Here is a 26,962-nt window from a genome sequence, read left to right on the forward strand (position 1 = left end):
GGCCCCGCCGAATCCCAGAGCTCCACCCCCAATCAAACCGGCCAATAGGAATCCCGGCGTGGGCTGGCTCGGCCCTTCGCTCCACCTGCGCCCCAGCCGGCCAATAGGAACCCCGGCCTGGTCCCCGCCTGACCGACCACGCGGGAGCGAGACAATGAAACTACATTTCCCGGCGCGCACGTTCACCCATTGTGGCCAATCAGTGCCAGTAGTTCGTGAGGTGGGGGCGGAGCCAGGCTAATAGGCCTCCCCATTGGCCCGGAGAGCTTAGAAGAGCCGGAACCCGGGAGCGAGAGAAGCGAAATGACATTTCCTCTTTAAAGAGCTGGAGCCGGGCCCAGCGCGCAATGGCCGCGTGCGCAGGTGGGCACCGCGGGGGCGCAGGATGGAGGGCGTGCGTAGGTGGTCGCGGCTGGTGACTGGGCGGGCCTGAGGCGGGGAGGGCGTCGGGGACCCGCCAGCGGGGGAGCCTCTGGTGTAGCGCTGCAGCGCGGAGCCGGCTCTGCGCTCGCAGACCTCGCCGGTGCCGCCGCGCGTCCCGTGGCGGGCGCGGGCGCGGGCGCGATTTGGCGGAGGCCGCCGCGTGTGGCCGCAGGCCGGCCTCGCGGCCCTGCGGACCGGCGTGCGTCGTGCCGGGCTCGGAGCCGAGCCGAGAGCCGCGGGACGCGGGGCTGCCGGAACCTGCGCGGTCCTAGGGCCAGTTTTCTCCCCTAGATCTAAGTAAGTCCCCGCCGCCGAATGGGACTCCGTGTGCGGACGCAGCCGGCGACGCCGTGGACCCCTCCCACGCGTGCAGCGTCCTCAGGCAGCTCAGAGCCATGTACGAGGAGGCACAGCTGACGGACATCGTGGTGGAAGTGGACCACGGGAAGACCTTTTCCTGCCACAGGAACGTGCTCGCTGCCATCAGCCCCTACTTCAGGTATGAGGGCGCCGGACTCGTGCTGGTGGCCGCACCGACCCCTCCGTGAGACCATGGTGACGATTAGCACGAGACGGGACCGCGGGTCTCGTCCCTCCCGGGCCCCGCTGCTCGCTTCAGGGACTCCGCCAGCGCTCAGGTGGCTGTTTTAAAGTTGGTGGTTTGACATTCACGACCAGGAAATCTAGATTTGTGCTACTCAACATGGCAGCCACTGGCGACATGTCGCCGTTTCACCAAGTCATTTAAAATTAAACCAGTTCCTCAAGTACACAGTGTAAGTGCTTAGTAGCCACTTGTAGTGCTACTTAGCAGCTGCGGTATTGGGCAGCACAGATAAACGGCATTTGCATCGGTAAAAGTTTTCCGGGGGACTGGGTCTGTAGCCCAGTGGCAGACCTCTTGCCTAGCACGTGGGAGGCACTGGGTTGGAGCCTCAGCACTACATAAACATACATACCTAAATTGATTAATTAATAAATAAACGCATGCTGCCCATCTACAACTACAAAAACATTTTTTTAATTAAGCAGTGCTGATTTAGAATCTGTTCCAAAAAATTACTCATGATGCGTTTTTTTAGTATGTGTATCTCTTTTGGAGTTTAAAATCATAGAAACTTGTCCTTCACCAACAAATGACAAATGACCATTCAGTACATTGTCTTAAAACCATGGGGGTAAAAGCAGTAGAATAAAAATGAATATAGTTTGTGTGTGTTATAGGCACCAAACTAGTGATTATTTCCAAGATTTTAGAAGCATTTTTATCACTTTAATTTAGGTTGGTTTATCATAAAATGTTGAAAGGTAAACATTTAAAACTTGGGTTTGAAAAATTGCTTCCTACTCTTAAAAAGAGATTCATGGAAAAGGTAGTTTCCTCCCTGTGGGTTACTTCTTTTGTTTCAGGTGCCCACATGCCCTTCAGTATTCAAAAGTGGTGCGTGAATGACAGTAAAATCATCATGTCAAGCACACATTTTTAGTGTTCTTTTTCTGCTTACCTTTATAGGGCACATAATAATGTAATGTTCCAGGTTACTTTCTGGTTCCTCTTTCTCAGAATGCTTTGGTTAAAAATAGTTACCTGGGGGCTGGGGATGTGGCTCAAGCGGTAGCGAGCTCGCCTGGCATGCGTGCGGCCCGGGTTCTATCCTCAGCCCCACATACCAACAAAGATGTTGTGTCTGCCGAGAACTAAAAAATAAATATTAAAAATTCTCTCTCGCTCTCTCCTCTCTCACTCTCTCTTAAAAAAAAAAAATAGTTACCTGGGTCTGATGCTTGTGATATAATCATTTAGACTTGCCTTGGGTAGGTAGGTGACTGGACTACCGAGTATTAATTATCACAAGACAGTTGGAAGGGAAAAAGGTGAAACTCACATATGTGAAGTTTGGCTTGGCAATGGAAACTCCTGGTGAGATTGACTTGTCCACACTATTGAATAGATATGTGTTTAAATACGTGGCACTATTGCTCCTTGTCAAGCTCCAAGCTAAGCATACTTTACATGTGTTGCTTTAGATCATCTTTATAATCCTCATTTCAGTGCAGTTGTTATTCCCATTTTACATGTGAAGAAACTGAGGATCACAGAGTGATGCCTACATCATCTGACTACAAAATAGCAGAGACTAGAATTGACTCCAGAGTCAGGCTTTTTACTTATTTCATGACTCTTAAGGAAGGAAAGTGGATAAAGTCCTCTTCAAAATATTCTTTCAAAAATTTTAATTTGGGGCTGGGGATGTGGCTCAAGCGCCACATGTGGTAGCGCGCTCGCCTGACATGCGTGCGACCCGGGTTCGATCCTCAGCACCACATACCAACAAAGATGTTGTGTCCGCCGAGAACTAAAAAATAAATATTAAAAATTCTCTCTCCTCTCTCACTCTCTCTCTCTCCTCTCTCACTCTCTCTTTAAAAAAAAAATTTAATTATATTTTAAATTTGAATGGTAAAGTAAATAAATGAAACTCCAAAGGGAAATTGTCTGTTTTATGAAATTTTATGCTCTAGATTATATTTTTAAGTGTCAGATTTAATGAAAATTAGATTTGAGGGCCTAGAAAAATTACTTTAAAAGAAGTATGCTTGCAATCGATTTTCTTGATTTTCATAGTATGCCTAGAAAACTTTCTGAGCATAAGATATGTGCATTTAAATAAAGATGTGTGACTAGGTAACTGAAGGGTTAGTTTCTTATCTCTTGCTAGAATTTTGGTACAGGAGTTTTTGGCACCCATGCTACGCTTGATGTGGAATCTGGAAAGTCATACTTTCCAGTGTAACTGAGATGCTTTTTACAGAGGTTTGGATTTGATTTTTGTATTTCATTTATGAATAACCTTGAATGAAGCCTTAAAGGAAGTCTTGCTTCACAGTGAAAGAATTTGGCTGTTTGATAGTTCCCGTCGTCGGGTTGTTAGAAGTGCTTTGTGCTCACAGTCTTGTGTGCAGGAGTGCTCCTACTGAATGTTTACATGAAGAACCTGTTAGAACAGAGAACTAGTCAGGTGTCACAGCCCCTGTGTGGGAGACCAGCCTGCTCAGGTCAGGACCCGTTCCCCTGGGGTGATGCTCACTTCCTTGGGGAGCCAGTCTCCACCTAACGACGGGCTCTAGTTTTCTTTTTAATTGGTGGCTGTATAGGTGAGTCTCTCAGCACCAGCTCATGCATGGGAACATCTAGTTTTTAGTCATTGTGAAAAATCTTTTGATGTTACACTTAAAATTTACATTATGGAAGTAAAAATAGAACTCAAAGATGATTAAGCAAGCTGGGCTCTGTGCTTCTTATCCTGCCTTTCAAAATTAATTCCATGTCTTCAGTGACGGCTTCAAAGTTGACTGGAAATCTTCCCATTTAAGGATGTTTTTCATATTCTAACACTTAAAATAAAAGTGAAAGGATTATCACCAATGTTAGATTGATTTCTTCAGCAAACCTTAAGCATACTAGAACTTTAAATCGAAGGTAAATAGTATACAGATCTTTTTTCAAATGGCTTTTTAAAGAGGTTTGGATTTGATTTTTGTATTTCATTTATGAATAACCTTGAATGAAGCCTTAAAGGAAAGAAAGGTAATGAAATTTGAAAATGATTTCTACTTCACAAGCCAGTTATTTAACTACTTAATGTTTTGACCAAGAAAGTCCATGAATGCACCAATATTTTAATTTTGAGGAAAAAAAATTGTCAAAAGTTTGGGATTAAAAAACAAATTATCTCCAAAGAATTATTGTTGTGTCAAATGTTAAACTCTCTTTAGAAAAGGGCATTATATTAAGCTTAATGTAATTTTTATTTATGTGTGGATATAAGTAGGTAAGACATGGTAATTCTAACTGAGATGAAGTATATCTTTTAAGGAAAGATCTTCACAATGTCAAAGGGTAAGTGAAGTCGTCTTTAAAAATCTTGTAAACATTAAGGGAACATTCGTCTGCTAACATTAGTTTCAGGAAGTGTGGGGAGAGAATATGTGCTTTGAACCTCTTTGTTTTTTGTTTTTTAAGATGAAATTTTTAGAGAGATATTTTGGGTACTAGTTGTAATGTCCAGTGGGACAGAAGCTTTATTAGACTGTCTCCCTGAGTCACTGTCTCATACTGATGCTCTTAAACCTTTTGGGGCAGGGCAATCTAAGATGTCAGGTTCATAAGGCAACTCAACTAGAAACCAAGGAGAGTCAGAACCTGAAATGGGCCAGGTCACATCTTGGTTTTGCTTGACTCAAAATATTCTCCATTTTTCATCAATGACTCTGTGAGGGAGAGACAGATGCCCTCTATCACTATTATTGTTGTTGTTATTATTATTATTATTATTATTGTGCTGGGGATTGAACCTAGGGCCTTGTGTACTCCACCAACTGAGCTGTATCCCCTGTCCCGCCTCCACCAGCTTTAATTCTTTTGTGGGCTCTTCAGCTGGGTCTGGAGTTAACACAACAACTAATTAATGAGGGGAAGCAGCCACAGTTGCCCGATTCCTCGGTGATCACGGCTGTGTTCCAGCCTTGGTATGTGAAGGAAATTCCTTCCCAAAGCATCTCCATGGCTGCTACATGTAGGGGAAAGTTAGGCAGTGAACGCTCTGCAGTGTGGCATATTTTGAGATGGCACCAAGTGGACTATCTGAACAGTAGGTTTGGGGGATCAGGCAGACTAACTCCTAGTAGATGGTCAGTTTTTATCCCCATTTGGAATATAAGGGAATATATTCATTTAGTTTCAAAAGGTTATCTTTGTGATAACTCTATACTTTAAAAAATTTGTCACTGTAATTTTTATTTGCATAAAATACTAACCATTCTCTCCTTCTTAGATCCATGTTCACTAGTGGCCTTACAGAAAGTACCCAGAAAGAAATTCGAATAGTTGGTGTTGAAGCTGAATCAATGGATTTAGTACTGAATTATGCCTACACCTCCAGAGTTGTTCTGACAGAGGCCAACGTTCAAGCCTTGTTCACTGCCGCTAGCATCTTCCAGATCCCATCTATCCAGGACCAGTGTGCTCAGTACATGGTCAGTCATCTGGACCCACAGAATTCCATTGGGGTCTTTATCTTTGCTGATCATTATGGTCATCAGGAACTTGGAGACAGATCAAAAGAGTATATTCGTAAAAAGTTTCTGTGTGTCACCAAAGAACAGGAGTTTCTGCAGCTGACAAAAGACCAGCTGATAAGCATTCTAGACAGCGACGACCTAAATGTGGACCGAGAAGAACACGTGTATGAAAGCATTGTGCGGTGGTTTGAACACGAACAGAATGAACGAGAATCGCACCTTCCAGAAATTTTTGCCAAATGCATACGTTTTCCTCTGATGGAAGATACCTTCATAGAGAAAATTCCACCTCAGTTTGCACAGGCCATCGCCACAGGCTGTGTGGAAAGGGCACCGTCCAACACCAATGGCTGCACTCAAAGGCTGGGGATGACTGCTTCTGAAATGATCATATGTTTCGATGCTGCCCACAAACACTCGATAAAGAAGCAAACAGTGCCTTGTCTGGATATTGCCACAGGAAGGGTGTTTAAGCTATGCAAACCACCGAATGACCTGAGAGAAGTTGGGATTCTGGTATCGCCAGATAATGACATTTACATTGCAGGAGGGTACAGGCCAAGCAGCAGTGAGGTCTCCATTGACCACAAGGCAGAAAACGATTTCTGGATGTATGACCATTCCACCAATAGATGGCTGTCCAAACCTTCCTTGCTTCGAGCCAGGATAGGCTGCAGACTGGTGTACTGCTGTGGTAAAATGTATGCCATTGGAGGTCGCGTTTACGAGGGTGACGGGCGTAACTCCCTGAAGTCCGTGGAATGCTATGACAGCAGAGAGAACTGTTGGAGGACTGTGTGTGCAATGCCTGTCGCCATGGAGTTCCACAGTGCCGTGGAGTACAGAGAGAAGATCTATGTCTTACAGGGTAGGTGACCACGGGCCTGCATGCCCCATGGCAGGTAGCACATGCGTGCCCTCCTTGTGCCTGACGGTTCCTGGTGGTCAAGGCTTCTCTGCCTTCCTCATCATAAACCATTAGAACAGTCTGTTCTGTGGAGAACCTTTAAGGAAAGTAAACTTTTGAACCAAAAAGTTTAAAATGCTTAAAAGTATTTTTCCATTACTACATTGATCCTCCAAGTTTTTTGCCCGTGTTATCATATAGAATAAGTACTCTCGAAGTCTTCGGTAATAAACAGTGCAGAGTTTTGGAAGGACTATTTCAGAGTAGTTTTAAGATTTTGAACAATAATGTCAATATGTGGCAATTTTTATTCTTTAATAATATGAATGACCAAGAGATGTAACAATTGCTGTTTTATGGAACTTACTGGATTGGTTTAAGAGAAAAAAGGACAAAGCTTTAACTATAGTTAGGTTCTCGGTTACCAGAGGGTTTTGCATATGCCTTTTTTTTTAATATTTTTTAGTTTTAGGTGGACACGATATCTTTATTTTATTTTTATGTGGTGTTCAGAATCGAACCCAGTGCCTCACGCATGCTAGGCAAGCGCGCTACCACTTGAGCCACATCCCCAGCCCCTGCATACGCCTTATCGTTGCCAGAGTTATGAAAATTGATTACAAAGAGGTTGAAATTATAGCTTTCAGGTTTTAATTCCACTGTGTTGCCTTTCATGACAGGTTGTTTTCAATTTCCTTGCTCTGAAAAACTTTCAGATGTCACCTTTTTCTTACTGTTGCTAATATTGGAGTGACTTGTGTTTAGTTTTGAGGACCGGTGCTAAGTAGAGCAACAGGAAGAGGGAACGGGATTCTGACTGTGAGAACAAGACTCTCAATTTTTTTTTTCTTTTAAAGAGAAAGGATTTTTAAATATTTATTTTTTAGTTTTTGTGGACACAACATCTTTATTTTTATGTGGTGCTGAGGATCGAACCCAGCGCCCAGCGCATGCGAGCGCGGTACCGCTTGAGCCGCATCCCCAGCCCAAGACTCTCAAGTTTTTTTTCTTACACCTTTCAGTTGCTTGAATGCTGAGTGCAACATAGATATGACCAAAACCTTTCTTTTTCTTCTGTGTTTCTTAATGGGTTATATGTAAATGTTTTCCTCCACTACTGCTTTAATAAAACAGAAAGAGAGGCCACTATCATGAAGATAGACCTGATTTTTAAGCCCTTATCTACCTATTTTTAAAAATCATGGTCTTTGCTCCAACCCTTTACCTAAAACCTCCTGAAAATGCCTGAATATCTCGGCTTCAGGTTAATTTTCCAGAAGGAATAGTGCCTTCTTTTAGTTACACAGAAGTACAGCATGATTTGGGTTGGTTGGTCTTGCCAAAAAATGGAACCTAAGAATGTAGAATGTATGTGGCCTGGTATGAAGAGTGCCTGTGGCTCACTGGTTCAGGGACAGAGGTAGGGTTTACCATAGGACAGCCAGAGGAATGTAAAGGTCATGTGTGTGCAACTACTACAGCAAAACAGCAGTGAATTAATGGGACTTCAGAGTGAGCATCATTTAATCCAAGGCTGTATTTTATATGAGAAGAATCTGAGGCCATGGGGTTTTTCTTAATTGCTTATTGATTTCACTTTATTAAAGAGGACTTTAGATCTTAAAAAATCAACTTTTTATGTGTGTCATCTTTTCCTTCCTGTAAAAAAAACTGGAGAATTTGCACACATTAAAGTTTTGATTCCTCTGACTGATAGTCGTGAATTAGGCAAGCGATTAAAGCTGGGACCTGCGGAAAACGAGGTTCAGATGTCATTGCTGAACATCAGAGGAGAGTGACTCCAGTTTAAAATAGATTTCAAGGGGAAGCTGAATTTCAAAGCAGGTATTTATAATTTAAACAAAGCTTATTTACATTAAAAAAATGAAATGGATTGTATAGTCATAATGTACAAACAACTTGAGCATCCAGATATCAACTTGTGTATATGCAGACACTCCCAGATCTGAAACATCTACAAGATTTTGTACAAATGTTAGTAAAATTCTTGTGAGTCTTCACTAATTCTAATAGACGTTTTCGTATTTTCAGTCTCATTTGGCATACTGTTTATTGCCAAATTCTCTCAGTCAACTCCATAAACGGTGCATGTGTATGAAAGCCAGGTTTTCTCTTGTTGAAATTTATCTCTGCATTATAGGAGCACTCAGGTAAGTACATCAGTGACCTATAAGCACCAGTCTGAACTGGTCTTTTAATTAATTAGAAATAGGTAGCAGTGTGCATGAGTAAGCTGTATGTATATGTTTGGCCTTACTGACTGAGCATTCCTAATAATGCTGTTTCAGAGCTGGCCTAAAATAAACCTTCAGTGACACACATTGGTTGGAACAAATGGAACCAAGCTCTTCACTGTTATTTGGCCATCAAGCCAGAGAGACGCATTACACCTCCCCAGAAGAAACACCCCAACGTAACAGGATCTGTTACATTGTTTATTTTAGAAAATGAAATATCTGGAAAATCATGCTCCTTTATCTCGTGGTTGGAACAACAGCCTATGACCAAAAATAAACATAAAAATGTACACATTTTTGTTTTCTCTTTCTAGGAGAATTTTTCCTCTTCTATGAGCCTCAAAAAGACTACTGGGGGTTTCTAACCCCCATGACGGTGCCTCGAATCCAGGGCTTGGCTGCGGTGTACGAGGACTGCATCTACTATGTGGCGGGAACCAGTGGGAATCACCAGCGCATGTTCACCGTGGAGGCCTACAACATTGAGCTGAACAAGTGGACCCGCAAGAAGGACTTCCCGTGCGATCAGTCCATCAACCCGTACCTCAAGCTGGTCCTCTTCCAGAATAAACTTCACCTGTTTGTGCGAGCTACTCAGGTGACTGTGGAGGAGCATGTCTTCAGAACCAGCAGGAAGAACTCCCTGTACCAGTATGATGAGGCGGCCGACCAGTGGGTGAAGGTGTACGAGACTCCGGATCGGCTCTGGGACCTGGGCCGGCACTTTGAGTGTGCTGTTGCCAAACTCTACCCTCAATGTCTTCAGAAAGTGCTCTAGAGCAGCGGGCCTCGCAGCGTCTCTGGCCGCTCGTGCCAGGAGACCTGTCCTAAGAAGCGCTGTCTGTCTTTAAGAAAGCCGAGTTCTGTGCACAGAAATAGGTGCTTCTAAGCTCACAACTTAGAGGGACTCGCTTTCGCTTTTCTGATGCTTTCATTTCAGTAAGGTAAAGGTGACAAAGTGCAATTATCAGCATTTCTCCCCCTGGCATTTAAGTAACCTGTCATCCTAGAGTTTTGTGATAGCCACTAAGGTACTAGAGGAGTCGAGACAACTATGCACTCCATCAGCGCAGTTAGGGTGTCCCTGGGTGGAGACACACAGACCAGGTGGACCTGACTCTTTATTTTAAATACGGGTAACAATCTGAGGCAATATCACTAGGAGTTGTTTAGCTGTGACCTCTAACACAGAAGCACTAACTTAGATCCTCATTCTTAATATTTATATGTATTTACATGTATATTTTTGTGTACTGTTTTCAAGTGGACTGAGATTTAAATGCGTTGTCACTAGAGCTGACTGAAGGAGAAACTTAGTCTCAGAGAGAACTTATTGGTTCCACGGTTTCACGTTTCCCACGTACCTTTAAGTTAAGCTAAAGTTTTAAGCGGCAGTTTTCTGTCAGAAACTTCTTCAAGTGCTAACACTGTCTCATTTTTTTAAATCCTGGAAAGGGCTCAGATTGGCAGGTGGCTGGTGCTAGCATCAATTAATTTGGGTGTGTAGCAAGCTACACAGTGTTGAAATGGTCTGAGCCTGTGCTCTCCTTTGACATGAGTATGTGAGTTTCTTGGCCGTGGTACTCTGTCGACCTCTTGTGATTTCACAGGGTTTGCTAACTGTGATAAGGTGTGGCCAGGTACTGTCCGACTGGATTCAGTGGGAGAACAGACTGTTGTACCAAGTTTGCACTAACAGGGGCCATTTTATTGCCCTACCTCCTTTTCCAGCCTCTGCCTGTCCAGATTGCCAGTCCAGTGAAAGTTAACTCATAATGTGAAGATTTACATCTACTTCTAAAATTTTTTTTTTCAGAAACATAAAATTCCTCCAGTGGTTTAATAGTTTAATGACTTTTAAAATTTCATATTACAATTACAACCTCATCATTTTCCTTTTGCACTTAACAGAAATGAATACTTTACATTGAAATACTCGTTCTAGCTGAAGGTGATCAAGGAAGAGTGAGAGAACAGAACCATGGCTATGGGTACGAGGTCGTTTTTCACATTTAACTGGTGAATTTCTAACAGTGAGTTAGGAAATACTGACATGAAGGACAGACTTGTTTGTGGATCTGAGACAAGTATCTGGACTGGAACGTCGTCTTGCCTCTGCCTAGAATGTCTGATAAAGGATTTAAGTACAGCCCCGTCTGTCCTCAGTCAGAACAGTTTGATTTTCTTGAAGAAAGCAAACTTGCGTGGTTTGTATTAAACACTCTTGCACAAATTGTAATATGATACTGTGAAAACAATTTAAAACATTGCCTCTTTGCATCACATACCTCGTTTTTCAGAAACTTTCCAAACTGCTTTTCAAAGACCTCTATAAGTAGGGACAGTTTTCTGAAGTGGAAGTTCAAGTGGATGGCCTTTGTAGACTTAACATCTTAAAATCTAGTCCTAGAAAGCTAGATACGTGGCTTCTATTTATTGGCTTCGACAGTGCATCTGTGATCTCTTGACAAGCGTTGTCGGCCAATATCTTACCCCACCCCCAGGTTTCTTTGTCTTTTATTTTATCTTTTGGTTATTTCCAGTTTTGTTTTTTTACAGTTTTACATTGCTGAGGACAGGGGGAAATACAACCAGTTCTGCAAGAGATAACCATGTAATTTATTTTGCAAGCTTTGTTGAGTATCTAAGATTTTCTTCCGCTTTTTGACAATCTTCTGTATTTAGAAAAATATGTTACTTGAAAACGAGACAGAACGTTGAGTGTTTGTGTGCTGTAGGATCCAGAAGAGAACAAAGCTGTGGTTCGTTCTACAGCAGATTTATTCTGTGGATCTCTACAATGGTTGATCCTTTTGCTATAACAGTTTATATCAAGGGTATGATCTAAGTGTAGTGTGTCAGGGCCAATGCTTGGAATTTGCTAGAGCAGCAGAATACCTATTGGATTTTATATGAAGAACTGTTTGTTATATAGCTCAGATGTTTGGCCACTGTTTAAAATGGCTTCAAAAGAGGTCCTAGAAAACCTAGTGCTCTGTGTGGGTCAATGTGTAGACACTTGATGGCACATTTTCATAGTATGAGAATATAAGTGAAAGACACGGTGGCTGCCACAGATTAGGGGTAAGTCTGCCGTGTCCCACTTTAGCTGTGTTTCTGCATTTGAAGAATGTATGTAGCACTTTCCTATGTATTTTTTACACATAGAAAACTGGACTTGGTGTAACTGTGTCATAGGAAAGTAGAAATTGTATTCTTTATTTTCCATCTTTGTTTTCTGTTATCTTACAAGTTGATGCTTAAGCGTCAGGCAGATTTCACTGGTGCATGAGAAAAGGTGGATGTGATCTGTAAGGAATCGGATTCCCTGTGTGAAGCAGTGTAATATGGCATTTGATGTTCAGTGCTCAGGTATGTAGTAAGTACTGTAGTCCTATGGGGGCAAATGTGTAGATATTTTTAAACATTTTGCCGTAATTGCACAATTTTTTGCATTTTTACCTGATGTCATTGTTTCTTATAATAAAACCTTTTCTGATTAAAACTTCCAGTGTTGTAATCTGACCTCCAATGAGTGAGTTTTGCAGAGTTAAAATTGTTGGAAGTCACGAAATACCTCACGTCATGATAGATTTTAATCTGTTAAAAACCTGGCCTTTGGTAGAGAATGAAATAATCACTATCACTGTGTGTAATGTTCTAAGTTCTAAAGAAGCTTGTTTATCTCAGTAACTCCTGTGTTCTGACCTGAACTGTTCCTGTGTTTGACTCATTCTCTTACACACGTCACATGCAATGTGTCAGAAGGTCCTGTGCTGTCCCTCTGTCCATGTCCCCTACTGCCACCCTCATCCAGTCTAAGCCAGCCTGTCTTGTCTACAATGCAGTTGCCCCTGAACCTGTCTTCCTCCTGCCATCCCTGACCTCTTTGGAATTTCCCCACACATAGTCTCGTGACCCTGTTAAAACATAGGTCAGATCATGTCCCTCTTCTGCTCAGACTTCGGCTTCCCAACCCCTTATCTATAAGAGAGCCAACTCCTTATCTATATGGTCTGCGCCTCAACCCCGTCACCATCCCGGGCTCAACTTGATTCCAGCCACACTGAGGTGCGGCCTTCTTGCTGCATCTCCCTGACAACCCACTCACCTTACGGACTTGTGTGCAGACGGCCTTCCCTAAACACCTCATTTTCCACTCCTCCTACCCATCCCACCTTCCTTCCCTGCTCTATTTTTCGTGTCTTCCCCCATTAAAATGTCAGCTCCACAAAGGGGAAGAGCACGTTCCATTCTCCATTGCACTTGAGATCATTGCCTGGTGCAGAGCTAGGTGTTCAGTACGTGTTTAAGGGAGAAATGAATTTTCCAAAAGATCTCAGAGCACCCTGAGAGGTGGTAGGACCTGAACTGTCTGTGCTTCTTATCCAGGGAGTGGATGAGGTGGAACCTAGCTTCTCTCTGTTTCCCCCTCTGCACCTCCTTCCTGTCACTGTGTTACTGTACCATACACAGAGGCTAAAGGTCCCCTGGTGAGGGGTGGCCTGGGCCTGGAGCCAAGTTTTCCATTTCTCCTCTGTTAGGCACATTCTGTTCCAAACCAAATGCACAGAAGAGACCATCCTTTGTTGAATGGTTGCCCCTTTAGAGTTCCATTTTCTCTCAACATTGTTATTTAAAATACCTACTGTGGTTCTTATCCTGGGAGTGGGTGAGGTGGGAAGTGGCTTCCCTCTGTTACCCCCTCTGCACCCTGTCACTGTGTTACTATACTAATAAGCCACTGTTTCTCATTCTGGAAGAGATTATGGAAAAGTGGTGTCATTTTAACCTGAAGTATATGGCAGGATATATGTATAGTGAAGCTATTTGGACTTGATGCTCCATTTTGGAGGGGTATTAATTCAATTCTCAGATAATAGAGGGATATCTGGGTTGTATGTGTCTCCTGTGAGTTTCACTTCTGCCTTTCGAGAGAACATGAACAGATGTGTGGGCCTAGAGTTGTTCATTACATCCTTATGTCTGTGGAATTGGCAGCGATTACCCCTCTTTCATTTCTGATATGGTAATTTGTTTATTCTTTTTGTTCTTGTTTCACTTGCTAGAGGCTTGTCAATTGCACTGGTCTTCTTGAAGCACCAAACTCTAGTTTTAATGATTTCTCACTATTGTTTTGTGTTGCAATTGCATTGATTTCTGCTCTTTTAGACCTTTCTTCTTTTTCTAGTAGTATATTTAATGCTGTAAACTTTTGTCTAAGTATTGTTTTTATAGCATCCCACAAATTTTGATATGTTGCATTTTCATTTTTAGTACAGAATATTTTTTAATCATATCCACTTGGAGAATATGCCCTTTCATAATTATGTAATACCTCTTTTTGAACCTTGATAATCTTTCTGGTTCTGAGGTCTTGCTGTATAAAATTAATGCAGCTTCTTGGCTTTCTTTTACTTTACACTAGCTTGACTTCTTTTTCTTTTGACTGCATCTTTATGTGCAAACTGGGTCTCCGTAGACAGCTCCTGGCTGGGACTTACCCTGTGTACACGGACAGTCTGTTTCTGTGCAGCTTGGTTATAGAGCACTGGCATTTAAGTTGCTTACTGACATCTTCCATATTCGTGGCTGTTTTCTGTTGGCTGTTCTTAATCTGTTTTTGCCTATTTTCTTGCTTTTTCTTGTGTTGACCTTTTTTAATTACTCTATTGTATCTGCTCTTAATACATGAGTTCTTTCCCGAGGTTCTTGTTCACCTGGCCCAAGGCAGCTGAGTGGGCACTCTGTGCCTGTGCCTTGCAGGCTGTTCAGTTCACTCTGCGGGACATGCTGTAGCTGTTCAGCACATCTGTATGAGCTTTACTTGCAGCCGTTCTGCTTTCAGATCGATTCATATAAGAGATGTTTTACCTCTGTGTATTCCTTCCCTGACAGTGTTCATTCCTTTGTGTAGGTCTTTCTGCCCAAACAACTGTCATTTGACACTGTTTGCAAGGCAGGTCTGCACAGAAGATCTAATTCAGAGTTTGATTGCTGTATTTCTCTTCACTTCTGAAAGATGATTTTGCGGGCTGCAGTGAGTAGTGTCCCTGTCTCAGTCCTCAGTGGCCCGTGCCTGAGGCGTCTGCAGCCTTCACAGAAGCTTCTCTGCTGACTCCCCTGCTGGGTCCTCCCTGCCTGGGTGCAGCACCCCTGCTGTGACCCTTGACCCCTGTGGGCTGTTTCATGCTCCTCCCTGCAGGAGGGAAGAGAAGGCTGCAGGGAGAGGGTTGGGGATGCTGTTTCCCTGCTTCTGTCCAGCTCTGGCCACGCTCTGTCCCTGGAGAGAGAGTGGGCCTTTATTTCTGGGTACTTCATCATCCTTATCCCTCCCCTGCCAGACGCTGGGGGGTCTTCTCAGATTTTCCACAAGAAGCGCCTACACCCGAGTCCAGGGTGGCGCCGTCAGCCTCCCTTCTCTGAGGGTCTTTCCGCTGGAGCAGACTTTCTTCCCATAGGTTCTGGGGGGACACCCAACGTCTTCCCACCCTCTTGCTGAGTCCCCACAGCAAGCTCCTGCTGTGTACGCGTGGGTTGGACAGATGAATTATTTGGTTTGTACATAAATGTTTATCACTTCTTTATACATTTAATATGTTTCACACAAAAAAAAAGTTGAAAAGACTGACTTTGTAAGAAGTTCATGTGCTACGCATCTGGGCGTATCTTTTACTCGTCATGGTATGTTCATGGACTTATTTGGCATATAGTTCAGAGAACGTTGACTCTCGAGGACCTTATCACCCAGCACTCCAGGACCAAATTAAAGTGATTTGATATAATTTAATTAAAGTCATCAATCATTTTAAGATATTTTTACCAAACTGTTAAAATTAAATTGAAAACTTCAGTGTAATCATTTTAAATCATGCTTATCATGTTCATATGAAACATTTTCTATTGCCTAGTTTGTTAAAGAAAAAAGATTTGATCCTTTCTGCCTTTCCTCCATAAACATGTGTATAACTCTGATTTGGTCAACAAAACACTGTAATAAATAATAACAAACCAATTGTGTAATATGTTTTTCAGTGTTTTATATAGGACTTATGGGCAAGAAGTTTGGTGAGTCTGGGGAGATTATCGACCTTTGTGAGCTTTAGTTTTCTCATGCATGAAATGGGTAATCCATCTTAGAATTTTTATGAGGATCCAATAGGCATTTAAACACTTATCACAGTGTCTGATAATGAACTCCGTCCGTGTTTGCAGTTGTTAGTGTAACTGTACTGTAGCTGTCTTTTAGGGAGACTTAATGCATGACCTTGTAGAACGGCACTCGGTCGCAGCTGACACCAGGCACGCACGTACTGGAGGAAGGAACAGCCTGGACTCTGGGCTACAAGCCACATGTGAAGGCGATTTCACAGTCTGGCACTCGCAGGGTTCACACAGTTCTCACTTTCATTTCTGTCCTGTGCATTGAAAGCATTGAAATTAAATGGTATTTGAAGTACCTTATACAAGGTTTGTAACCTAGTTGTAAACTAAGATCTGTCTGTCCGTAAACAGTGACAAGGGCCTGTCCTCAGCGTCTGCTGTCCTTTGTTCTCGTCTGGAGATAAGGATTGCCTTAGACGGGTGGCGTACACCACAAACATGAATTCCTCCTGGTCCTAGAGGCTGCGGCAGGTCTTGTGGTGACAGGGCCCTCTTCTGGTTGGGTCCTTCAGGGAGCAGAGACAGGGCGAGACTCTACCTATTTGTTCATTTTGTGGTGCTGCTGATCAAACTCAGGGCCTCACACAGCTAGGCAAGTGTTTTACCCCTGGTCCTGGGGACTGAACCCAGGGGTGCATTACCATGAGCAACATCTCCAGTCTTTTTTTTAAGACGGTGTCACTAAATGGCCCAGGCCATCCTGCCTCAGCCTCTGTTGTCGCGGGGATTATAGGTGTGCACCAGTGTATTTGGCTACAGTGTTTGTGTGTGTGGTAGTGGAGGTGTTGAATCTAGGGCCTTGAGTACACTAAGCACGAGCTCTGCCTCTGAGCGACATCCCTAGCCCACCTGGTAACTTTTTATGAGGGTGTTAATTCCATTCTTGAGGCTCTAAAACCATCATGGGGGTAGGATTCCAACATGTGCATTGGGATGGGTGAGGGGGAAACATGTAGTCCACAGCAGTACCTCATAGGGTTCCGATCTCATAGTTTATAGTTCCTTTGCAAAGGTCCTTAAGGATGAAACGAGTCAGAATGCACTGCGCACGGTAGGTAGCTAGAGCGAAGTCTGCAGGCACACGTGCCCAGAGCGGCTGCAGCCTGAGACCCTATGGCGGTTGGAATCCTCATGCCCGATGGTCTAAATCAACAGGCCGGTCATGGTCAGTCATGGATTCTGGGAGTCTAGCACCCAGAAAGCAGTTTTAGCTACTTTGAGTAAATGAATTAGCTCACAGGTCAAGTGTACCTAAGAGCAAGATCTAAGAAATTCAGGTGAAGGGTCAGTAAAGAGGCAACAGGGAAGTTACCAGAGAAGAAAGGGACCACAAGGCAGCGAGTTTCACAATGAGACCCAAGAAGAATCACTGCAGAACATAAGTCTTCTGGAACTGGCTATTTAAAGACCAGGAACGAGGAAGTGGTTTCACAAAGTGCAGGTGCAAGGAACAGAAAACAAGAGCTGGGGCTGTGGGGAGGCTCCAGCCAGCAGGGGAGGCCAGAGGGCAGGGGCTCTGCACAGCCTCGGGAGACTGGGCTGGAAAACCAGAGCAGGATGGAGAATGAGTCACAGCCTGGCCGTCCTCGTCACCTGTCTCCTCTGAACTGCCTCCTGGTTAGGGTTCTCCATGCCCCTGCTCCACGGAGTGAAACCACAGAGGGGCACACACCAAAGCCTTCAAGCCAGGCAGGACTGATGCGGGCAGCCCAGAGAGAGAAGAAGAGGGAAGCTCCGGCCGGGGGTAAGACAATGCTAACGGTGACCGTTTCGCAGTTTTTGTGTAACTTGCCCCAGAGCCAAATCTGTTTCCCTCTCCTGATCCCAAACATCTGCTTGTGATAAGTCCTGCCACACATGTGTTTCATACGGCATGCAGGGGGTGTGGTGAGGACGCGGGCACTGGCCCAAGAAGGGCTGAGCTCATCAGAGCATGTGGTCACGGAGGTGGGAGGACAGGGGGTTCTCATGTTGTGTTGGTGCAGCCCGAGAGGCCAGGGAGATGGTACCTGTCACCCAGGGGCCGAGCCCCAGGAGCGGGAGTCTCGTGAATCTCAACCCCACGTTGCCCAGTAGGTGTGCCAGAATAACTGTGGCCAACAGCTTATGAAATGACTTTATAGAAGCTTATTTTTGTTTCACAGGGAACAAAAATGGGCTTTTTATATGTGTGGGTAAATATGGCACATAGCAAAATCTGTGCTTGGGTTTGAGGATGGCGTCCCTGAAGGCTTCTAAGAGATGGTCACAACTCTTTCTTAAAATTCATTTCACGATTTCAGAAACTAGCCATGGCCCACACTGCACTGGGGGCCACGCTGCACATTTGACCTGCTATTTGGCGTCACAGCCTGGATTTGCCCCTTGCGCCCGACAGCAGCCTCACAAGTGGAGAGCACGGTGCTTTGCGAACCACTGGCTAATCCCCCTCACTCTGTCCCTTCTGGGTTTGAAATGCCTTTGTGTGTATTACCTACCTAGCTCTAGGCCTGCACCTCCCTGAAACTACCAAGAAACCCAGACTCTGGAGGGGAGTGGTTGAACTCAGGGGAACAGAGTCCAAGAGCAGACGGCTTAGCCCCCCACCCCCCCCTCTCTCTCTCTCTCTCTCACACACACACACACACACACACACACACTACCCCCAGTAGGGGGCCAGAGGCGGAGGTGCAGCCAGTGTGGAGTGTAGAGTGAGCTCACTTCTGCAAGAGCCAGGCTCCAAGGGACAGGATAACTGCGGATTGCTTGCTGCAGCCAGCACGGGCGTGGAGACAGGAAGCTGAGCGAAGGGACAGGTCAGGAGAAGATGCGAACCTGGCCATCACGCAGTCCAGTCCTAGTTCCAGGCACTCGCCGGGGGAGCCAGGGAGACGGTTCTGTGCAGGCCAAGCCCTGGAGGCCCATGTGGCGGCTTTCAGAGGAGCCGAGAACAGAGGGCTGCAGGCACCAGGAGCACAACACAGAAGGAGAAGCCGCCACCTATCCAGAGAAAACCAGGCATTCAGGGGACAGCAACTCGGGAAAACTTGGCTGAACCTTCTGTCCATGAAGTCCCCATTGTCACGGGAGGGCATAAAATCCCGACTGAAATATGCTTGCTCCTGCAAAGCTCATGAGCTGGGATGCACACACCGACTGACCGGGACTCAGAGGTCTTCCTGTGCTGTGACTCCTTGTCCGCACACACCGCGCAGGACAGGGTCCTCCTCTGCTGGCCTGGGTTCTGCCCGAGGGCAGGGACCCTCAACCCCACGTGTCCACTGGGTATCGACCCTGGTGCCTGCCCCCAGGAGTCCCTCGGGTTTTGAGGAACGTGGCATGCAGTCCTGCTCTATCTAGTTACCACAGGTTTATTTCTCCCTTCGGGGCCTCTAACTTCTGTTTCCTGTTGTTAGGAGAGAGACGTTTTCAGGCTTAGTGGTGATTGGCAAGCATTTTTATGTGGGGCTTGGCATTTAACATCTGGCCCAGTTGTGAAATCAATTTGCTACAGATAAGGAAGGACAGATGGAAGTATTTTGAGTTCCCTGCACTTGGTTCAGAAAGAGCGCTGGGCTTGGACTGCTGGACAGATGGGGACCGCTCCACACACTTCCAGAAGGCTCCATGAACCCTTGCAGAATTCAGACTGCAGCTCTACCCTGGTTGCACCTCTTCCATCGTGGTCTGCCTCTGTGAGAGGCTGTGGTGTGCCTTGGAGGTGGGGTGCTCTCAGAGGTGGGGTGCTCATCTAGCCTGCGTGAGGCGCTGGGCTCCACCTCCAGCGCTAAAGAAAAGAAAGAAGTAGCAGAAAGACAGAATCCTACCTGTGGGGCTGGGTTGTGGCTCAGTGGCAGGCTGCTCGCTCGCCTAGCACATGCAAGGCCCTGGGTTTGATCCTCAGCCTTACATAAAAATAAAGACATACATAAAGGCATTGTGTCCAACTACCACTAAATAAATATTTTTTAAAAAGAATCCTATGTGTGGTAGAAGAAGGGAAAGAAACATAAAATCAACAGAGATGGGGCCAGGGAAGGGAGCTGGGCTTCTGGGAAGGAATTGCTGAACTCACTGTGCCCAACGCAGGTTTCAACGGAAGTGGATTTGTTATCACACCTCTCCCTTCCCAGGGGTGGACCTGCACATTCGAAAGCCCGTGTCACGCTGCACTGTGTCACTGAGACTCCCCGTGGGCTCCCACGTGGGGCCATCCTCACCCGGTGGCCGTTACAGCCCTTGACGTATGACAGCCTTGCAGCATCCAGGGCTGGCCGTCACAGCTGAAGGTCATGCTGGTGGCTGATCTTGGCAGAGGACAGCTCTTCTTCTGGAAGCCGGAAGAATCCTTTATATTCTTTCCTATTTTGAAATTTCACAGCATACACCCACGTGTTTGTGCAGCACCCTGGCTCCCGGGCCACCGACTTGGTAGTTTGTTCCACGGTGGTGGTCTCCCTCCTGAGACTCCTACTAGTCAGACCTTGGACTTCATCTTCAGGCACCCACCATTGAGCTACAGCCCTAGCCCAGACCTTGGATTCTTCTCTCTCCTTCTCTCCTCGCCATTCCCCACCCCTCTCTGGAAGACTTTCTTGATTGTGACTTCCAGTTTTTCTAATCACTCAGCTAGTGGAGTCTGTTTTTTTCTTATGATTAATTTTTATTTCATGCAAATCTAACTAGTATCTTCCCTCCCTCCCCATCCCTCCCTCCTTCTCTCCCTCCTTCTCTCCCTTCCTTCCTTCCTTCCTTCCTTCCATCATTCTTTCCTTCTGCAGATGTGGATGGAATCCAGGGCATTGCATGTGCTAGACAGATGTTCACAAAAGAGTCACAACCCAAGCCCCAGAATTATCTTACGTAAAAATGTTTATTCTATTTCTCCAAGAATCTCATTTTCTTAATACTTCATCTTGAAAATTTTTGAACATATAAAACATTAATGGATCATAAAATAGGTCCCTATCTAGAGACCCATGAATATGCAATTGCTATAATTTTATTATATACCTATTCAAGCCATGACTTCAAAATGATATTTCTTCCCTGTGCTTTGAGAAAGGTCAGTTTTCTGAGTTTTCACTTTTCCCCAAGATCCAGGTTGCCCTTATTAGTCATGTCTTCCTGATGGCCAATCACGTGAGTGGTCAGCCCCAGGACCCACGTCCACCCAGCTTTCACACAGGGGGATGGACAGTTGGCTGCTCCCGAGGGAAGGGGTGGCTGACAGCTGTGTGTGGACATGGAGTCCTGGTCCTGGACTGTCCCCTTTCCCCCTGCGTGCTCACTTGCGGACGGCCAGGTCTCCCCAGGCAAGCTTCCACCTCTGCATGCCTGCCACTGTGGCCAGCAGTGTCCCCCACAGCTCCCAGATTTGTTAGAGTTCATCTGCTCTCTTCTGGTCCACCTTGCCCTCATGCTGCCCACTGGTGGCCACCTCCATCCTGCTGTCTGCACTTTTCAGCGTGTTTTCTGTCTTGGAAAATTTGTGTGACATCTTCTTTTCAACATGTCCCTTGCCATAGTCCCTCTGTCCCTGCATATTCTGGCAGGCCCATGTAGGCACACAGATGCACATAGGGTTCACTGTTCATTCCCTTCCCATGCACACTTCTAGGATACCGGAACGTTGTGCAGGCAAAGTCGACCATGCCTGTATCATATATGTGAGTTTTTAACGTCACTGAGTGGAGTCTCAGGATCATGGGGAAGTGCGATGGCCTTATATTTCTATCAGAAACTCTCCAATGAGGCCCTGCCTTCTTTCCCCAGTACTAGGGGGAAGCCCCTCTCCTTTTCTACTTCTCTGTTTCATGGCCACATTTTCAGGTGGTTTTCTATCAAGTCTTCATGGCTAGTTCACCCTCTGAATCCTTAGGAAAGCCGTTTTGCTTGGTTTTGGTTTTTGTTGCTAGATAGGAGCCCAGGCCTTGTGTCTGGGTGTGGTCTTTATCTGAGCTGCACCAGCCCTGCTTTTGTGTTTCCAATTGTCAGAATTCATAGCCCTTTACTCTTGGAAATGTGTGGTATTTTTACATTACCTTCTTGCTTTTAATGTCGTGAGAAGCAGCTGGATGCCAATCTAATTCTCATTCCTTTTAAAATAAGACATTATTTCTTTCTTCTAAATTATGTGGGGCTTTGACTTTATTTTGGAAATTAAGAAACAGTGAGGCTGGTGGCTGTGGGGGAGGTAGCAGGCTCCACTGGCCACAGCATGAGCCAGCGTCGCGCTGGATATGGGAAGATGTGCTGCTCTCATGGTCCTGTGTCTTCTAGAAGTGTCTGTGTCTCACCTTCTCAGAAGCAGTGAGACCTGGGGTCATTGCAGGTCACAGCTGAGCAGAGAGTCATGAAGAGAGGAGTCGCTGATCCCACTCACACAGACCTGCCAGCTGCCATGCTGATCCGACTCCTTTCCACAGTGGTCTGCTGACCTTGCAGGTCAACGGGGGTATAATGGTCATAAACAGCTGCATGCCGGAGGCACTGACCCCCAGCACAGGGACTGGCACTTGCAGAGCCGGGGTACAGGACAGGGAGGGTGCCTGGCTGTGCTTAGCTCAGGGCACTTCTCATCTGCCCAGAGGCAGGATGGCTGCTGTGGCTTGGAAAGGCAGTGTCCCCCTAAGGTGAGGGTCAGGGTTAGGGATGGCTGCTGTGGCTTGGAAAGGCAGTGTACCCCTAAGGTGAGGGTCAGGGTTAGGGATGGCTGCTGTGGCTTGGACATCGTGCACAAACGTCCATTTGCTAGGGGCTTGTTCCTCGGGGTGGCACTACTGGGAGGTGGTAGAGAGCCCAGCCAGGCCTCCTCCCTGGGCCCCCCAGCTCTTGACACAGCCTCACCACGGGCCCTAGTGATGGACAGAGGGACCTGGCACTGCACCCCCAAGACTGTGAGCTGACATAAGCCTTTCTCTCTGTAAGTGGATTCTTCCTGGTGTTTCACTGCAGCGAGCAAGACTGGCTGACAACGGCTGGACAGACCATGGACCACCGAAACCAGCCTTCAGTCTGCTTGGAGGCCAAGCACCAGTGGCTCCCAGGGAAAATCACAGAATTCAGCCTGGACCACACGGAGACACCTGTATTCTCCTCAGAAGTAAGTGCATGTACCTTGACCATAGCCAGAAAGGTCTTTCAAAGGAACATATGGTGTGGGAAACGGGGCAGACCACAGGAGGAAACACCCCAGGACCCTGCTGGGGGTGGAGTGGGGTCAGGGATGGCCGGGAGCCACTGCACTGCCCACCTGCACGGCCTGCCCAGTTCCCAGCCTTTCCCAGGAAGAATGCTTGAGGCTTCGTGGAGTGGGTGGGGAAGGGCAGGCGCAATGACAGCTTGGTGTGTGCAGAGCAGTCAGTGGAAGGATCTGTGACCAGGATGCTGTTCTGGCCCCCAGCTCACCCCTCGGGGAGGAAGGCCCAGAGCCGAGGAACCGGGTTTTGCCCAGGACACAGATGAGGTGATGAGGAACAATGTGAAACAAGTCACCGCACCTTACGGCCACCGGCAGATCACAGCGCTCCCAGCCCCTCGGCCCCTGGTCTCAGTCACACAGGATGGCCAGGAACCGCAATCCGCCTTCAAGAGGCGGACAGGGAGAGGGGAGGGAAGCCACCGCAGCCAGGGATGAGAACTGTGGCAGGACCCCCGGGAAACGAAAGAAATGCAGACACATATCCCAATTCATGTGCTAGTTAGGAAGCACCATGAGGAAAAGAAAAAAGAGACCCGGGAAAGGAGAGGAGGCCTGGAGAACTTTCTAAAGAAATGGGAACCAATCAAGTCCTCACAGCAGGCAGCATTAGGCAATAAATACAGCAGAGATAAGGCCGGGAACAGAGCAGGCAAGTGGGAAATGAAACATCACACAGGAGAAAAGCTGTGTTTGCTTTCTAAGAGGTACGAACCTCAACAACCAAAGTGAATAAGAATACCCAGGAAACGAGGAAGAGAAACACTTTTTCTTTGGTTCCTAAGAGAATAAAGTCAAGTCAGAGAAACAGATGCTTTTACTCATCTTTGCTCGATTAGCGCTCATCATTGCAACATTAGACAAGAAAGCAAAATAAGAATTGATTTTGTGGGGCAAAAAAAATCAGGGGCTGGGGATATAACTCAGTTGGTAGAGTGCTTGTCTCACATGCACGAGGCCCTGGGTTCAATCCCCAGCACCACAAAAAAAAAACAAGACAAAACAAAACAAAACATTACTTGTGAATGCTTAGTTTACCTACATAGGAATCTGAAAGAACCTAGTTAAGAAGGGTAGAACTTAATTATATTGCTCAGTGAATTGGGCAGATTATAGGAGATGGTTATTAACACAGAATCAGAACACTGAAGCGTGGAAACAGAAGAATTTTCCAAAACGGTGATTTTTAAAGTTCATCTTAAAGTTGTAACAAATAAGTTCATCCTTTTGAGGGACGATTTAGCATTTGTCCTACAGAAATCAGCACGTGTGGAAGCTCTGTGTTCCCGAGTTAGGATGGGGCTGTGTGTCGCTGTGGCACCCTGACCTCACAGCACAGCTGTGTGAGCTTCCTGTGACTGCCTGCCTGGAGGCTGTGAGCCACCTGTGCCCCGCCCCGTTGAGTGTTGTGAGCCTGGGAAAAGCTCAAAACTCCAAGCACGGGTCCTACTGAGAGTGTTCCACTCTCCCACCACCATGGAGCCCCCAAATCACGGGTCAAACCATCCTCAAGCTGGGGCCATCTGTGTAAGATTAGTAATTGTGTATGTACACTAGTACAGGGAAAGATGTGTTCAAAGACAAGAGAAGCATATTTTGGAGATTAACACTACACATGGTATAATAATGTCCAGAAGCTGTGTTCACACTGTGTGTCTTCATACGTGTATCCATGTGCTAAATTCCACCATCCTACGCCAGAATAGAGATGTGTTGTTCTTTCAATCAATGCACTTCGGCGTAGTTTTTGCTTCTTTGTGAGTTTTTTTGGGTGTATGGTGCTGAGGATTGAACCCATGGCCTGTGCATGCAAGGCAAGCACTCTGTCAGCTGAGCTGTATCCCCAGCCCCTCGTATCTCTTTTAAAGGAGCAGAACTCATACCAAGTGAGCAAAGCTGACTCTAAGATACCCAAGCCTGGGCCCAGCTCTGCTCCTCACAGCTGGTGTGAGCTCTGGCAGGATGCTGGCGTTCCGTGTCTTGTTTCATTTCTAGCAGGGACAATGACAGTGTGGGCCTCTCAGAGGGCTGAGAGAGCAAGCTGCGTGGCACTGTGAAGGTCCTGGCCCCCCATGAGCACTTGGCAGACATCAGCTCCATTGAGAAGCATGTGTTCACTGGAGAACTTGCCCTAAATTACTTTTTTCTTAGTGGTTAACTTGGTCGATGACATAGCACATAAAACTTTGGTATGTTTTACAAGTGTTCACCAACTTCCATGTTTCATAAAATTATACTTCTTTGATACAAGGAGGCTGATTTGTAGTGGGATCAGGAGCATGGGAGGAACTCTAGATAGGGCAGAGGGTTTGGAGGGAAGGGAGGGGGCATGGGTTATTAGTGATGGTGGAATGTGATGATCATTGCTGGGTGTGTGGGAGACTCCCCACTGAAGTTAAATTTTCCTCTTGGGAGAACATCACGGAATCCCCCTCCTTTCTGATGGGCGCCAAGCCGAGCAGCACCAAATTCAAAGGTTTTCTTGACCAATCCCTGCAGGACACAGTGTCCGCTCGCTGTTCCTGAGTCACCCATGCATCCCTTCTTAAGCCAAAGCTGCAAGCTCACTCTCCGTGCCCTCTTCCTCTTCCTTCTCTCCTCTCTCTCCTCTCTCTCTTTCTCTCTGCCCTCCTCCTCTCCTCTCTCTGCTTTCTGCCTCTCCTTTTCTTCCCCTTTGGGCAGCCCCCCAATAAAATCTCTTGGTTGAATCTCCATCTCAGGTGAGTTACTGCCTTTCAATCATTATTATCCAAAGTACAGGTGTGAAGACACGAATCGGTGTCAATGAACTATGCAGACAACCAGAGGTATGAAAAATCGTGATCGATATGCATAATAAGAATTGAAATGAATTCTGCTGTCATATATAAATTTTACAAATTATACTTCTCTATGACTTAAGCTAATAAATTGACTTTTACATAAATTTTCTCATTTTTTCTTCAACTTTAATGAAGACAATAACATACTACTTAAGATGTAAGACTCTCTTGAAATACAAGTTTGTTTTTAAAAAATGAGTATATACAATTTAACTTATTTTTACCCATTTGTGCATCTCATTCTCCTCCCACCCCATATTTCATGGCTTTTTAATGTCATGAAAGTTCTCTTGCCACAAAGGCTGCAAACCTCCAATGCATCCTCTGGGCAGCCCACTTTCAGAGAAGAATACTGTAATCTTGTTAATCTCAGACCATCTCACACACATTTATGGCACATTTACACACACATGCTGTGGTTTGGGTGTGGCTCGTCCTCCAAGGGTTCCTGGGTTGGAAGCTTGAGGTTTTAGGAGGTGGGCAATGGAGGTCAAGCCTCAGGGCTCTTGGAAGAAACAAGGGCAGCTCTGAGAGACTGAGTCAGCTGAGCTGGCTTAAGAGTGAGTCCGACTCCCAGCTGGGCCCGGTGGTGCACACCCAGTCACTCAGGAGGCTGAGGCAGGAGGATGGAGATTTCAAAGCCAGCCTCAGTAATTTAGTGAGACCTAAGCAAGTTAGCAAGACTCTGTCTCTAAACAGAATATTTAAAAAGAACTGGGGATGTGACTTAGTGGTTAGGCAATCCTGGGTTCAATCCCTGGTACCAAAAAAAAAGGGATCCTGACTCTGAATCCCTCTCCTCTAGCCCCCGACCGCCCCTGCCAATCTCCTCTTGCTCCCTGCATTCCCACCCTGATGGCACTATGAGCCTGCACCAGTGGCTGCCCGAGGGACAGTGGCTGTCCACCAGGGGACACTCAGCCCCCGACCCTGTGAGCTAAATAAGCTTCTTTTTAAAAACTGTTAACTAGCTTCAGGTGTTTTGCTCTGGTAATGGAAAATGTAGCATCTATCTAACCAAAAAAAGGTAATGACCATTTTTGTGTCATGTGTTATCACCAATCTAGCTCTAAAAGCCATCTCCTCTCAGGGTGCTGTTAGCCTAATACTGTGCAGTTACACTTAG

At 45.9% G+C, this 26,962-nt stretch overlaps 1 protein-coding gene and 2 long non-coding RNA genes across 7 annotated transcripts; 2 read left to right on the forward strand and 1 right to left on the reverse strand.

Moving 5' to 3' along the window:
• The first annotated feature begins 233 nt into the window (after positions 1 to 233).
• Kbtbd8 (kelch repeat and BTB domain containing 8) lies at positions 234 to 15,685 on the forward strand. Of its 2 annotated transcripts, XM_005333867.5 has the most exons (4): positions 234 to 363; positions 715 to 922; positions 5,259 to 6,373; positions 8,985 to 15,685. In XM_005333867.5, the coding sequence occupies exons 1-4, from the start codon at positions 348 to 350 to the stop codon at positions 9,446 to 9,448; spliced, it is 1,803 nt and encodes a 600-aa protein (XP_005333924.1). In that variant the 5' UTR covers positions 234 to 347; the 3' UTR covers positions 9,449 to 15,685. The 2 variants fall into 2 exon arrangements, with proteins under 2 accessions (XP_005333924.1, XP_021587733.1); XM_021732058.3 differs by lacking the exon at positions 715 to 922 and having other exon boundaries at positions 247 to 363.
• A 566-nt stretch (positions 15,686 to 16,251) lies between these two features.
• Positions 16,252 to 25,940, forward strand: LOC120891405 (uncharacterized). 3 transcript variants are annotated; one of them, XR_013431395.1, is made up of 4 exons: positions 16,438 to 17,578; positions 22,148 to 22,260; positions 22,771 to 22,918; positions 23,219 to 25,940. It is a non-coding gene; the product is annotated as an uncharacterized LOC120891405 (long non-coding RNA). The 3 variants fall into 3 exon arrangements; XR_013431394.1 differs by having other exon boundaries at positions 16,252 to 17,578; positions 22,148 to 22,918; XR_005735768.2 differs by lacking the exon at positions 22,148 to 22,260 and having other exon boundaries at positions 16,481 to 17,578.
• Positions 17,939 to 20,535, reverse strand: LOC144371196 (uncharacterized). 2 transcript variants are annotated; one of them, XR_013431397.1, is made up of 2 exons: positions 19,889 to 20,535; positions 17,939 to 18,813 (listed from the first exon to the last, which is right to left on the reverse strand). It is a non-coding gene; the product is annotated as an uncharacterized LOC144371196 (long non-coding RNA). The 2 variants fall into 2 exon arrangements; XR_013431396.1 differs by lacking the exon at positions 17,939 to 18,813 and adding an exon at positions 19,255 to 19,600.
• Positions 25,941 to 26,962: the final 1,022 nt, after the last annotated feature.

Source organism: Ictidomys tridecemlineatus, chromosome 16 (assembly GCF_052094955.1).
Source record: "Ictidomys tridecemlineatus isolate mIctTri1 chromosome 16, mIctTri1.hap1, whole genome shotgun sequence".
NCBI lineage: Eukaryota > Metazoa > Chordata > Mammalia > Rodentia > Sciuridae > Ictidomys > Ictidomys tridecemlineatus.